The following is a 15,239-nucleotide window of genomic DNA, read 5'->3' as shown; positions in this document are numbered from 1 at the left end:
GGTACTTAACCCTTTCAAGTTTCACTGGAAAGCACAGGTGTATATCAAGCTCCTCTAAATTTGTGAGATTAAAATTCCAATCTTTGTTTCTCATGTGTGATTGTGAGCAGCTGAACCCTCTTCTCAAGTTTTTCAGGCTTCCAGCTGTTGGGAGCTCTTTGGAGTCCTTCTTGAATATGCACATTTCAGGGATGAGCTAAATATTTGAGGAAAGTTTATATGCAAATTGGTTGTTTTCCCCCTGTAGCTCCTTCTTTCTGAGATTCCCACATTTAATTTCCAGCCTCTGACACCTTCTTATGACATCCAAAGTCAATATGACCATACTTCTCTTTGAGTTCTAGCCACTTCATGCTATGTGAATTGCTGAGTAACCACAGTGGGAAAGTCATATAAAAGTAGATCTTATCCAGTATGATCATTCCTTTCAAGGATTGAATACATTGTTCTAGCTTCTGCCTCCTTTTTTTTTTTTTTTAATTAAATTCAGTTTTATTGAAATACATTCACACACCATACAATCATCCATGGTACACAATCCACTGTCCACAGTATGATAACATAGTTATGCGTTCATCACCACAACCTATCGCTGAACATTTTCCTTACATCAGAAAGAACCAGAACAAGAATAAAAAATAAAAGTGATCTGCCTCCTTTTGATTACTCTTCAGAGATTTTTTTTCTTTTTAATATATTGTCCAGATTTTTTCATTGCTATTTATGGGAGGGTTAGTCTGATACTAGCTACTCCACCATTATTGTAACTGGAAATTAATCTCACTAATTCTTTCTGGGTGTTCCATGTGGGTTAGTGAGCAGGACCAATCATTGTCATGTATCTTGGTCTTCCAAATATACAAATCCAAGAGCATGAGCTTCCAAATCAAATTAGTCTAACTATATAGGACTTTTAATTCATGACTTTAGGCTCAGAGTTCAGACTACAAGCTCCAAGTTCTACATCGCAGTATTGAATTGATTCTTTTGACCACCTATATGTCTGCATATTGACAAGTCCTATGTTACTTCTATTTTTTTGTTTCCTGAATATGACTTTTAATTTCCTAAGAAACCTTCACCTTAGTATTTCTCAAGGTTGGAGAAACATGGCATTTGGCTTTAATTTTCAGTGAGTCTTCCTGGCCAGGATTTCCTGGGATTGTTCCATGACTATTTCAAGTCTTGACTGAGAAATATAGCTGGAAGGGTTAAATGGTAGATTCCAGGTGCTACTTGTTGTCCCCAAATGAATGCTGATCCTGGAGCCAAAAGAAACACAACCCCCTCTCTTTTTAGGGGGGATATTTTTGGAGTAGTTGCAAACATGTGACATTTATCTTGAGAGATGGCCAATATTTTTAAAGTAGCCAATAAACAAAATGTATTTATAAAAAAGTGTATTTATCCACTCCAAAAAAATACTGGGATCATTTCATTCTATTTGTGCTAAGTAAAGTGCCTGAAAAGAGAGGAAAAACTTTCTCTGATCTCTCTGTCAGCCATGATTATTGAACAAACCACACATTCCCACCTGACAATTTTCTTAAAGCAATCTCATTGTCTTTCTCTATAAATACTATAAATTCTTCACACATTAGCTTCTATGCTACATTACACAGATAGACTTTGATGAGAACACTGAGCAGGATTTGAGTTCCTCCACTACAAGGTTCTCAGTAAAGAGAGTGTCCTATAATCAAAGCAGTAATAGTTACTAAGAGAATACCCTAGGAGTGAGCTTCAAGTCCAAAATCTGTCACTTCTGTGTAATTTTTGGATTTTCTACAGCCTCCTGTAAGTTGTGGAAAAATGGAGATAATAACAGTACTGTGGTGGCTTGAAGTTATGTACCCCAGAAAAATATGTTCTTAATATTTATCCATTTCTATGGGTGTGAACTCATTGTAAACATGACCTATTGATGAAGTTACTTCAGTTATGGTGTGGCCCACCTCAACAGCCCTATTACTAGGGGCTAATAGAGAAGGACACAGAGAGAGAAGCCATGGGGGGCAGTCAGAAGCTAGAAGTCAACAGAATCTGGAAGAGAAAGGAGAAGATGCCATCGTGTACATTACCATCTAACAGAAAAACCAAGGACCAAGGACCACTAGCAGCCAGCCCCAGAATACCACGTTCTTCTGGGAGAAAGCATCATCTTGCTCATGCCTCAATTTTGGACTTCTCCTAGCCTCAAAAAATGTTGTTTAAGCCAACCCACTGTACGGTATTTATTATAGCAGCTGGGAAGCTAAAACAAGTCCTTCCTCATGTGGTTGTTGTGAAGATCAGATATGGTAAGGCATATAATGTTTTAGAAGAGTTCCTGGCTACTGTCATTATTATTGTCATTATTGTTGATTTTATTGTTATTATTTCTCTGAGGTAAATGCCTAATAAGCAATTGCCTAAACAGTTGTTGAATTGAGTATGTGCCATTCTGGTAGAAGAGGAAAACAAACAAATTACAAAAACAAATCCTTGGGAAAAATAATAATTGCAAGTTATGATAAGTGTCATGAACAAACAAAGAGATAAGAAAAAATGAAATGGGGGACCTATTTTAGATAGGATAGTCAAGAAAGGCCTCTCTGAGGAGATGACTTGTAAGCTGAGACTTAAAAGATAAGAAGGAGAAACCCACACAAGAGTGGAGAGAACAACATTCCAGGCAGAGGGAATAGTATGTACAAATATCCTGAGGCAGACATGTACTTGAACCTTCAAAGAACTGAACAACTACTGGTGTGGTGGGACAGAATTTGTAAGGGCCAAGTGGCACCAGGTGAGATCAGAAGATGGCAGAAGCCAAACACAAAGGGCCTTATAAGCCAGAGTAGAGAGTTTGGCTTTTAGTCTAAGTGCAGAGGGAAGACACTGGGGTTTGAAGAATGGGAAGAACATGATTCCCAGAACTATTCAATCCATGACTCACAAAAACAAATTGAAAGAGAATAACAATTTCTGAAAACATTTGGAACTTCTTGTTTAGAGAAACTAAGAGTATAAATGTAGAATAAAAAGCTCCCCATTATGATTCAAGTTATTGATTGCCAACAACAAAAAATTCTTTGGGGATACTTAATAAAGATTTCATCTGCTTCTCTTTCTTTCAAATCTGTCATGAATCCCCAAGGAATACTGAGACCCACTTATAACAGGGATAAACAAGAGGTGTAGACAGGAAGGGTTAGAGTAAATGAGAAAGATGGCCACAGTTGAGGGCTATGGTGAAGGTCTGGGGAGAACATTCTGAGCAGTGAGGACTACATTAGAGGAGAAGATGTTGTGGGATAGGTTTCTTATAGAAAAGAATGGCAGGATTCCAGTATAAAATAGGTGAGATATTGTGAGGTACTGGTTCTGCACAGACCCGGTTCTGTAAAGCTTTGCACACAGCAAAGCTTTGTTAGTCCCACCCTTCTGGACACCTGGAACAAATGCCATAAGGAAACTTAAAGAAAACTGTAATTTATATACCAGATAATTATATTTACAAATCAAGCTACCCTGGGGTAACAGGTCTTTGCCATTGTAAGCTTATTCCTGGAATGCAGGGTGTATCTTCTTTCTTGAAGCTGCTTTATTCCCTTGACACTTTTTTTTTTAACCTGCTTCATATTAATGACTCACTTGGCACTAATTAAGACCACTGCCATTAATATAATGAAATGTTTCTATTTTCACATGATACATTGAGTAATTAAAACTATTTTCTCTCTTAAAGAGGGAAAGTATTCCCAAAGGAAAAGTTCATGGGGAAACTACCATGCTCCAAACCCCATTACCTGTTCACTGATGATAGATTAATTTAGAAATGTACAGAATAGCTGAGCTCTCTCTCCAAAATGTGTCAGTGTTGTGTAGTATAATAAACGTATTATACTGTGAGACAGCATGTATCATAAGAACAGCTTTGGAGTTAGCTTTAATTTTTTTCTTGGAGGATGTATAAATATAACTTATTTAATGTTAGATATGAACTTGATGACAACTAATTATCTTTCATTTCATAGCAGCTGTTATAAGTAGGAGCAAAAATGGTGAATACCTACTGTTGCCAGGTAACTGCATCCACTGTGCTTCCTGCTACCTTCATGAATCTGTAAGGAACAGAAAGAAAATAAGATATTGCAGCTTGAAGTAGACCACATCCTCAAGGTTGAAATAAAGAGACACACAGATTGGACCAATACTGAGCAGCAATGCTTTCTGCCAGGGTCCACAACCATAATCATAGCTGTCCATGACTACTGGAGGTCAAACTGTAAAGAAGGTGAAGGTAATCATTCTTTTAGCTCCCCATACTTCCCTCACCACCAGGAAATCAATACCCCAATATGGCATTCTACCTAAGTCTGTCTTCCCAAACTCATGCTTGATGGCCCTCCACATCACTTCCCAATAATCAAAACTTATGTTTCATTTTCTCTTCTCCAAGGACTCTGCCCTCTGCTAGGAAACAACCTATAACATCTCCCAAGGATGTGAGCACAAAAAATGCCTTTGAAGCAGAGAGAATGGGAAAATCCAGTTTATTTATACAAGTATAAAGCACTATCAAAAACTCCGTAATAATGGCCTGCCACATCTGTTTGAGTGCCACAAAAAGAAATATAACCCCTTTTGGAGGAGCTAAATGGAGAACTGTCATCTGACACGCACGCTCAGTTCAAAAGGAAAACTAGAGCCGTTCTCTGCAGCTATGCATGCCCCAAAGCTTTGTTAGTCCCACCCTCCTGAGCACTGGAGGTTCCAGGAGAACCAAGGGGCCAGGATAGAACATCCAGGGCCTCGCAGATGCCACAGGATATTATAAATTGCATGCCTGTGAAAAACTCAATTATCCATGTACCACTTTCTTCCTATTCTACATGTTATGAGGCCCGGTGCTGTTGTGGCTATGATTACTATTTGAGAGCATTATCACCAGACACTGTAAATCAAAAGGAACATTTTGGTTCTTCAAGATATTCCTTTCAGCCCTGAGGCCCTGGATGGGAACTTTTCTTCACATGGAAACAATCTCCAATTAGTACTTCATAACCCAAGGACACTTCTATGAGGGAGGAAGACAGTGTTTTGTCTGGAAGGCCCTATCCCTGCCCTTCCCCAGCATAATCTTGCCAGACAGGCATCTGAACAAAGGAATTGCTGTGCATTGCCCAAAGAAAGTCTCTTTTCCATGATGGTAGAAGAGGACTCAGTCTTTTTGCAGAAGACGGCAAGAGAAGGCATAAGGGCTGGGTACCAAGACTGCTAATTAGCATCAAAATGGAGTTCATAAAAAGATTAAAAAAATTTTTTAAAGGCCCTGTCTTGGCCTTCGTTATTTTTAATCCAGTATCATTCATCTATCCAGGTGCAAGAACATGGAAAATGGAGCATGGGAGTGAGCAAGGAATGGAATTGGTGTGATGGGCAGGACCAAAATGTCAATGTCCGTGGAGGGAAAATAACATTTACTGACTATCTATTCAGCAGGTATCTAGGCAGTGTGCAAAGGACATTTACATATGTTGTTTCTTATAATTCTCAACATTACTTTGCTTGGTGAGGTGGATATTACTGATTCCATTATAAAGACTACTAGCTTCCCCACTGGCTAGAGAAGTAATATCTTCAGACACTCCACACAGCTAAGTTTTTATGGAGTTACGCTACCTGTCCTAGCAGCACTCCTTGGAAAGTAGGGCATAGGTGCCCTCTGCTTTTAGAACCTATGGATTTCTTTTTTTCTTTCTCTTTTCCTCATTTCTTTCCCCAGCCCAGAAAAATCTCTTTTGAGTCTGGAAGAGTAGCTCCATTATCCTCGCTATTATTTGGCCCTATGCCTAGGTTGTCTCTTTTGGAATTCAAAAGCTTTTGAGCTATTTGTCTTTTCCATCCTGCCACATGCTACCTTTCAGTCAATAAGCACACAGCCAACTATCTGCTTAAATGGGAAGGAAGAAAATGGAAAAATACAGGGTAAAAGAAAACAGATTAGTCTTCAAAATATTTTCCTGCCACATATGTGCTCTAAGCAGTGGCGAACTGAGGATAATCTTACAAGCAGGATGGCCCAGAAATAAAGTGGGGAAGATTAAATTTTGCATCCTCCCTGGGGTATTTTAAAAATTGGGGAAAAGTTAACAATCTTAGATACATGTCACTTTTTAAAAGCAATAAAATGTTTAAAAATATATTTACATGGGCTTTACTCCTCCAAAATAATTTCTGAAATCTCTGAAATAAAAATACTTTATGTAGAACTGTCTTCATTTGCATGTAACAATAACAATAATGAAAATAACACTGACATTTATAGTGCTTTCTCTTTATAAAATGTTCTCAGCCTTTTATATGTATAATTTCACATAACCCTCAAAACAGATAGGTAGATATTCCTATTTTATAATGGGGGAGGCTGAGTCTCAGAGAGATTATGTGACTTGCTCACAGCAGAGCTAATGCAACCTAAACCCAGGTTCTCTGATTTCAATTCCTGCCCTCTATCTAGTGTCCTGTGCTGCCTCCAAGTTATTCTCACTGAGGCCAAGAAATACAGTACAACTCTAAGATGCAAAAATAAGTTGAATGTTTGCCTTAAGAATATACTACCATATTTATTAGGAAAAAAAAAAAAGCCTGAGCATTTTCTTTGCTTGTCATCTTCCTCTCACAAACTTGAGTATTTCAGGGCTTGTTTGCAAGACAATATGCTGTATGCTGGTATTGAAAGATGAATCAGTCAGGGACTCCGCTACAACACAACTACAATAAACCAAAGAGGCATACTTACACAATTAGCTACAAAGTTCACACATGCTCTACTACTGGCATAAACTAACTGCTGTGGGACCTCAGTCAAGGGATCAGAAGGTAGAGCTCTACCTTCCATGATGTTAGAAGAGGGAGAATGATTGAGAAAACCTCCACGTTATACTTGACGTTGCATCTGGAATTGAAAGAAGGGTAGGATTTTGCCATGAAGAGCAGCCCAAGCAAAGGAAGAGGATGAGCAAAGCAAGGAAGAGTCAAGGTGAACCACGTCTCAGGACTCCAGAGGGCTGGATGTCAGGGGACGGGTAAAGGAGAAGCAGGAGGTGATGCTGGAGAGGCTGATTGGTCAGATCACTAGGAGCTGGCCCGTGATGCTAAGTCTGGTCTTTATCACTTAATAACAAGGTACAAGTCCAGGACCTATTTACCTTTGTATGATGAACACCCAACATAATACTGTAAAACACAGATACCTCCTCCTCCAGGTATGTATGTTGGATTTCTTCTGTACCTAAGTATAAGGAAGTGTCAGAATCAAATTTGAGTTTTAGAAAGATCACTCTGGCTATGAGAGGTGCTGGTATGGATCAACTGGCAGGAGATGTCAGCAGAGAAATGGGAAGCTTTGAAATGTGGGAATGAAAAGAGACATAATTGAGAAACACTATTGGCAGACACAAGAGGATGTGGCTGTTGTATTTAATGTGGTATGGGGTATAAGAGAGGATGCTAAAGGTTTTTCTTTTATTAGAGAAGTTATAGGTTTACAGAAAAATCAAGCAGAAAATACACAGGTACCATATAACACCCCCCCACCCACCCACACACACATGCAGTTTTTCCCTATTATTAACTCTGCATTAGTGTGGTACCTTTGCTACAATTGATGAAACAATTATATGTATATATACTTTAATTATACTATAACCTGTAGTCCATAGTTTACATTAGGCTTCCTGTTTGTGTTGTACAATACTAAAGCTTTTTCTTTAATTTTTATTCTTAAAACATAATTACAACCTAAAATTTTCCTTTTTAATCATATTCAAATATATGATTCAGAGGTGTTAATGACATTCACCAACTTGCAGTATCATCATCACCATCCAATACCAAAACTTTTCCATCACCCCCAACAGAAATTCTGTACCAATTAAGCATTAACCCCCATTCTCTAACTCACCCATAACGCTGGTAACCTGTATTTTAGTTTTTGACTACAAGAATTTGCTTATTTTAATTATTTCACATCAGTGAGGTCATATAATATTTGTCCTTCTGTGTCTGGCTTATTTCACTCAATATGATGTCTTCAGGTTTCATCCATGTTGTAGCATGTATCAGCACTTCATGACTTTTTTTTTTACAGCTGAATAATATTTCCTGGTAAATATTTACCACATTTTGTTTATACACTCGTTGATGGAGACTTGGGTTGCTTCCATCTTTTGACAATTGTGAATAAGGCCACTATGTACATCGTTGGGCAAATATCTTTTTTTTTTTATATGCTTCACATTTATTAATTCATTTATTCAACACTGATTGAATACCTTCTCTGTGCTTAAGAGTGATGATACCATGGGGATACAGTAATCGGGAAGACGTGATAATCCTGTGGAAGAAAGGGATATGAAAGCAACTAACATAATGAAAATAGAAGCGAGATGACCACACTTTAGATGCTTTAAGGAAGTCTGCAATATTTAAACTCTTGTTGTGAATTCATCTCTGCAGTTTGTAAAAACTGAAATTGAAACTAGAGTGTCCTGATTCTAAATATTTTCACCATAACATCAATTCCATATTCAATAGTTATTCCATGCTTCATAAAAACAGCTTCTTGAAAAATAAAATCTTATTTATTTAAAGTTTAAAGTGTAGACAATAAAGACTTGGAAAGAATTAGCATCTGATTTAATTTTATTTGTTCATTTAGTTAGTACCTATTGTATGTCAGGTCTTGAGACAGATGTTGGGATAAAATGGAAACAAATGACTGATGTGATCCTACCCTAAAGAATATTGAAAATAAATCTCCCATGTAAATGTAAAATGTTAACTGTGATTAAAACATTTCCAAGAAGAGGTACATGGTACTGAGAGAGGATATACGAGGTGCACTGGCCCTAGATAGGGAGAGCACAGAGGGGCTAGGCTGGGTGGGAAGTTGGAGGGGGGCCTAGCAGTGGTGACAGCATGAGGAGAGGCTCCACAGTAGAAGAGAATTCCAGAGGAATTGAAAGTTGCCCGTGGACTGGAGCTTAGAGGGCAGGGAGTATCTTCCAAGAAGAGACTGAAGAGATAGGCAGGGGACAGACCGCAGAGGCTTTTGTAGACTGTGTCCACAATTTTGGCTTATCTTAAGAGCAGTGGGAAGTGAGTGAAGTGGTTTAATTTCAAATAGACACCTCCAGCCATTAAGTGAGGCATGGAATGTCAGGGCAGGGGTAAGAATGGGAAGCAGGGTGAACAGTGAGGTGGCTGTGACAGGAATCCAGCTATCAGGTGAGGGTAGCCTGCACTAGGGATTGGAGGTGGTGCTGGAGGAAGCAGACTGATGGGAGAAGTCTTCAGAAGGACTTGGCAGTGGTACAGACCTGGGATGTGAGGAAGAAGATGTCAAGAATGACAGCTGGGTTTCTGGCTTCCTTCACCTGGTAGATGATGGTAACATTTTGTGAAACAGGAAGAAGACCTACCAGATTTGGGGATGGGGAATGGGTCTTGATTCCAGTTTTGGACATGTTGACTTTGAGATGCCTTTGAGATAACCAAGTGAGGATGTCATATGGGGGTGGGTTAATGAATCTAGATTTGTTTAGAAGTGAGGTGGGGGATACGTATTTGTAAGTTATATATTGGTTGGTTAGAACTGAAGCCATAGGCAGGTATTAGATCACCTAGAGAGTGTATGTAGAGAGACGGTAAGAAGTGAGTCTGAAAGGGAGTCCCTAGGATCACCAAGGCCAAGGGGCCAGGTCAGGGAGTCTGCATAGCAAATTGGCCAGACTGGATAAGGAAGAAACAAGAAAACCAGAATGGTCGAGTTCTGAAAGCCAACCAGGAAAGCATTTCAAAGAACGTTCTGCAATCAATGCTATGTATGCATACAGTGGAATATTGAGCAACTGCGAGAAGGAGTGAAGCTGCAAGACACTCAACGAGATGAATGAGTCCTGTAGACAGCATTTTGAGTGAAGTACACCAGAAATGAAAAGACAAACATTATAATGCCTCACCAATATGAACTAACTACAATGTGTAAACTCAGAATTGAATCTTAGAGCACAGCTTATCAGGGGAATACCTATTATAATGGTCCTTAGATTGTAAGCTCGTACAGCAGTCACATATATTCCTGAATTGTAATGGCTATCTCCAAATTTGGAGATGCTGATCCCTCTGTGTATAACCTGGTCGGTCTCTGGAACTTTGGGGATCTGTGTGACACCTGAAACTCAGAGCTAGAGCTTGGCAGGTATGAATGTCAGTATTAGCACATATAGCAACTGTTAAAAAAGCTGAAAAAGAGTCCAGACTTCAATTAGAGATATGAATGAGGCATATCTGGTTAGGACTAAGGCAAATCAGGCCGAAGGGTAAAGGAGAATACTGACTGTGGTTTTTTTTTTTAATATTCATTTTATTGAGATATATTCACATACCACACAGTCATACAAAACAAATCGTACATTCGATTGTTCACAGTACCATTACATAGTTGTACATTCATCACCAAAATCAATCCCTGACACCTTCATTACCACACACACAAAAATAACAAGAATAACAATTGAAGTGAAAAAGAGCAATTAAAGTAAAAAAGAACACTGGGTGCCTTTGTCTGTCTGTTTGTTTGTTTGTTTCCTTCCCCCATTTTTCTACTCATCAATCCATAAACTGGACAAAGGGGAGTGTGGTCCATATGGCTTTCCCAATCACATTGTCATCCTCATAAGCTACATTTTTATACAATTGTCTTCAAGATTCATGGGTTCTATGGTTTACTTTTATGATCCCTGTTTTTTGAGTCCCTGTTTTCAATTCTTTTGGAGATATACCTAGCAGAGTGATTGCTGGCTGGGTCATATGCTAACACTATATGTAACTTTCTGAAGACCCACCAAACTATTTTCCATAGCAGCTGCACCATTCAAGTGGGTGTGAAATGGTGATTTTCATTTGAAATTCCATAATGGCTTATGATGTTGAACATTTTTTCATGTGCTTATGGGCCATTTGTATATCCTCTTTAGAGAAATGTCTATTCAAGGCTTTTGCCTATTTTTAACTTGGGTTGTCTTTTTGTTAATGAGTTGTAGGATTTCTTTATGTATTCTGGATATAAAACCCTTATTGGATATATAGTTTCCAAATATATTCTCCCATTCTGTAGATGGTCTTTTTACTTTCATGGGTTTAGTCATTTTATGCACAAAAGTTTTTATCTTGATGAATTCACATTTAACTATTCTTTCTTCTGATGCTCGTGTTTTCGTGTAAAGTCCAAGAAACCATTGACTAAACAAAGTCCAGAAGATACTTCCCTATGTTTCCTTCTAGGAGTTTTATACTTTGGGTTCTTATATTTAGGCCTTTAATCCATTTTGAGTTAATTTTTGTATATGGTGTAGGGTAGGGGCCTTGGTTCTTTCTTTTGCACATCTGTCCTCGTGCCAGTACCATATTGTTTTGATTATTTGTAGGATCGTAATAAATTTAAAATTGAGAAGTGTGAGTTCTCCAACTTCACACTTGCTTTTCAAGATGATTTTTGGCTATTTGGGACCCCAACCTCTTCCACATAAATTTGATGATTGGATTTCCATTTCTGCAAAGAAGTCTGCTGGAATTTTGACTGAGATTGCTTTGAATCTGTAAATCACTTTTGATAGAATCGACAGCTTAACAATATTCAGTCTTTCAATCCATGAACAAGAATATCCTTCCATTTATTTAGGTCTTTTTTATTTCTTTTAGCCATGCTTTGTAGTTTTCGATGCACAAGTCCTTTACATCCTTGGTTAGATTTATGCCTAGATATTTGATTCTTTTAGTTGCTATTGCAAATGGTATTTTTTCCCTTGATTTCTTCTTCAACTTGTTCATTATTAGTGTTTCTATACTACGCTGTTATGAACACCTTGCTTTTGTGTGGTACATTTGTTACAACTGATGGAAGCACATTTTTATAATTGTACTATTAACTACAGTCCATGGTTTAACTTAGGATTTACTGTTTGTGTTGTACAGTTTCTGGGAATTAGTCCATTTCATCTAGGTTATCTAATTTGTTGATGTATGGTTATTCATAGAGTTTTCTTATAATCCCTTTTATTTCTGTGAGGTCAGTAGTAATGTCCCCACTTTCATTTTTGATTTTAGTTATTTTTGTCTTCTCTGTTTTGTACTTTGTCGGTCTAGCTAAAGGTTTATTGATTTTACTGATATTTTCAAAGAAACAACCTCTCATTTTGTTGATTCACTCTACTTTTTAATACTCTATTTCAATTATCTCCACTCTAATCTTTGTTATTTCCTTCTTTCTGCCTGCTTTGTATTTAGTTTGTTCTTCCTTTTCTAGACCCTCAGTTGTGAAATTAAGGCTCTGATTTAAAATATTTCTTGTTTTATAATGCAAATATTTAGAGCTATAAATTTTCCTCTCGGTACTGCCTTTGCTGCATCCCATGAGTTATGGGATGTTGTGCTTCAATTCCATTCACTTTAAGATATTTTCTATTTCCCTTGTGAGCTCTTCTTTGACTCGTTGATTGTAAAACCACATATTTGTGAGTTTTCCAGTTTTCCCTCTGTTAATGACTTCTAGCTTTATTCCCTTGTGGTTGGAGAAGATATATTGTATGATTGTAAATTTATTGAGACTTGTTTTATGACCTAATACACGTTCTATCCTGGAGAATGACCCATGTGCACTAAAGAAGAATGTGTGTTCTGCCAGTGTTGGATGATGTGTTTGGTGTATGGCTGTTAGATCTTGTTGGTTTATATTATCATTCAAGTCTTCCATTTCCTTATTGATCTTCTATTTAGATATTCTATCCATTATGAAAGTGGTATATTGAAGTCTTCTATTATTAATGTAGAAACTGTGTAGTTCTTCCTTCAATTATGTCAATATTTGCCTCATATCTTGAGGCTCAGCTGTTAGGTGCATATATATTTATAATTTCTATTTCTTCTTGTTGAATTCACCCCTTTATAAGTAGATAGTGACCTACTTTGTCCCTTGTATCAGTTTTTGACTTAAAATCAATTTTATCTGATATTAGTATAGCTACCCCAACTTTCTCTTGGTTACTATTTCAATGGAATACTTTTTCCATCCTTTCATTTTCAACCTACTTGTGTCTTTCAACTTAAGGTGAGTCTCTTGTAAAGAGTACATATATTTGGGTCATGCTGTTTTGTTGTGTTTTTTTTAATCCTTCTGCCAATTCTGTCTTTTAAAGGGAGAATTTAATCTATTTATATTTAAAGCAACTAGTGATAATGTAGGACTTTCTTTTCTTGTTTTGCTACTTGGTGTTTGTAAGTCTTATACCTTTTTTGACCCCCAATTCTTACATTAATGCCTACTTTTATATTTATTTAATTTTTTGTGGTGTACCGTTTTGGAGTCCCTTTTCATTTCCTTCTATATTTATTTTACATATATTTTCTTTGTGGCTACCATGGGCTTAAATTTAAATCCTACAGCTGTAATAATGACATTTGATTTGTTATCAACTTTACTTCAATAGCATACACATACACTGTTCCGATACCCACCCGTTTCCCCCCCCTTTTGTTATTCCTGTTAGAAATTGTATCTTTATACATTGTATGTCCAACACCATAGATTTAACATTACTTTTGATACATTTGTATTTTTGAACCTGTAAACAGTAAAAAGAGCATTTACATAGTAAAAAATGCAATACCACACACCAGCATTTATAATTACCCATAGAGTTAGTTACCTTTGTCAGAGGTCTTTATTTCTTTATGCTGCTTTGATCCACTGTCTAATGTCCTTTCCTTACAGTCTGAAGAACTTCCTTTAGCATTGCTTGAAGGGTAGTCTAGTGGTGATGAACTCCCTCTGCTTTTCTTAATCTGGAAATGTTAATCTATCCCTCATTTCTGAAAGATAGTCTCGCTAGATATAAAATTCTTGGTTGGTCATGGTTATCTTTCAGCAATTTAAATATTTCATCCCACTGCCTTCTTGTCTCAGTTTCTGATAAGAAACACACTTTTTGGAACTCCCCTGGACATAAAACATAACACACTGCTTTTCTCTTGCAACTTGCAGAACTCTCTCCATGTCCTTGGCATTTAATAGTTTGACAACTATGTGTCTGGCCATGGTTCTTTTCTAGTTTATCATGTTTGGGGTTCACTGGGCTTCTTGAATATGTATATTCATGTGTTTCTTTAAATTTGGCAAGTTTTCTGCCATTATTGCTTTGAATATTCCTTCTGCCCCTTTCTCTCTTCTCCTTCTGGGACTCCCAAAATACATATATTGGTACTCTTGATGGTGTTCCACAGGTCTCTTAGACTCTTCAACTTTTTTCATTCTTTTTTCTTTTTTGCTCCTCTACCTGAATCATTTGAAAACCTTTTTTTTTAGTTCATTGATTCTTTCTTCTGCCAGATCCTATATGCTGTTAAAACCATCCAGGGAATTTTTCATTTCAGTTATTATAGTCTTCTACTTCAGTATTTCTATTTGGTTCCTTTTTAAATACCCATCATTTAATATCCATCTTTATTGAGATTCTCATATTGTTTATCATCATTTTCCTGGTATCTTTTGGTTCTTTCTCTGTGTTTTACTTTACCACCTTGAACATACTGAAGATCAGTTTTTTTAGTGTCTTTGTCTGGTACATCCAAGGTCTGGTTTTTTTCACTGATGGCTTCTGGATTTTTATCTTGTTCCTTTGGATGAGTCATCATTTCCTATTTCTTCGTTTGTCTTATAATATAATCTTTTGTTGCATGCTATAGGTTTCAATATTTTAATGTGTTAACTATTGGAATTAGTCCCTGAGCTGTCTGTTACTTAAAGTTGTCATAGTGATATGACAGAGATTTTCTTGAGTGCCAGTAGCTAACAAAAACAAATAAACTAATGCAAAAACAAAACAAAACAAAAATAAAAACAAAAGTACCTTTCATAGTCTTCACAAATTGGCTCTGCATTTGCGGGTGTTCTTCTTCAGAGTTTAACTATCAAGAAGATCAACCCAAGGCAAAATGAAGTGCAGGGTTCTCTCCAACTTTTCTAAACCTGCCTCTTGTCCTCAGCTTGTGCTGGCTTGTGGTCTTAGGAATTCCCCCATTTATAGGAACTCAAATGCCAACAATGCTCCCTGTGAAATAAACTTCCCACTCCCCCCCCAGGTGCTCAATTGTACATCTTAAAGCAGGTAATCTTTACCCCAGGCCACTTTGAT

General features: G+C 37.3%; 1 protein-coding gene across 1 annotated transcript in view; it reads right to left on the bottom strand.

The window, feature by feature from the left end:
- Nucleotides 1–15,239, bottom strand: part of HPSE2 (heparanase 2 (inactive)) — an 859,688-nt gene that overhangs the window by 284,415 nt on the left and 560,034 nt on the right. The window contains exon 6 of the mRNA XM_037805037.1: nt 4,059–4,106. Coding sequence (XP_037660965.1) covers nt 4,059–4,106 — 48 coding nt within the window. The remainder of the gene's footprint in view (nt 1–4,058; nt 4,107–15,239) is intronic.

Source organism: Choloepus didactylus, chromosome 15, assembly GCF_015220235.1.
Source record: "Choloepus didactylus isolate mChoDid1 chromosome 15, mChoDid1.pri, whole genome shotgun sequence".
Lineage (NCBI taxonomy): Eukaryota > Metazoa > Chordata > Mammalia > Pilosa > Megalonychidae > Choloepus > Choloepus didactylus.
The sequence above is the reverse complement of the archived record's forward strand: the minus strand, read 5'-3'. Positions and strand labels throughout refer to the sequence as shown.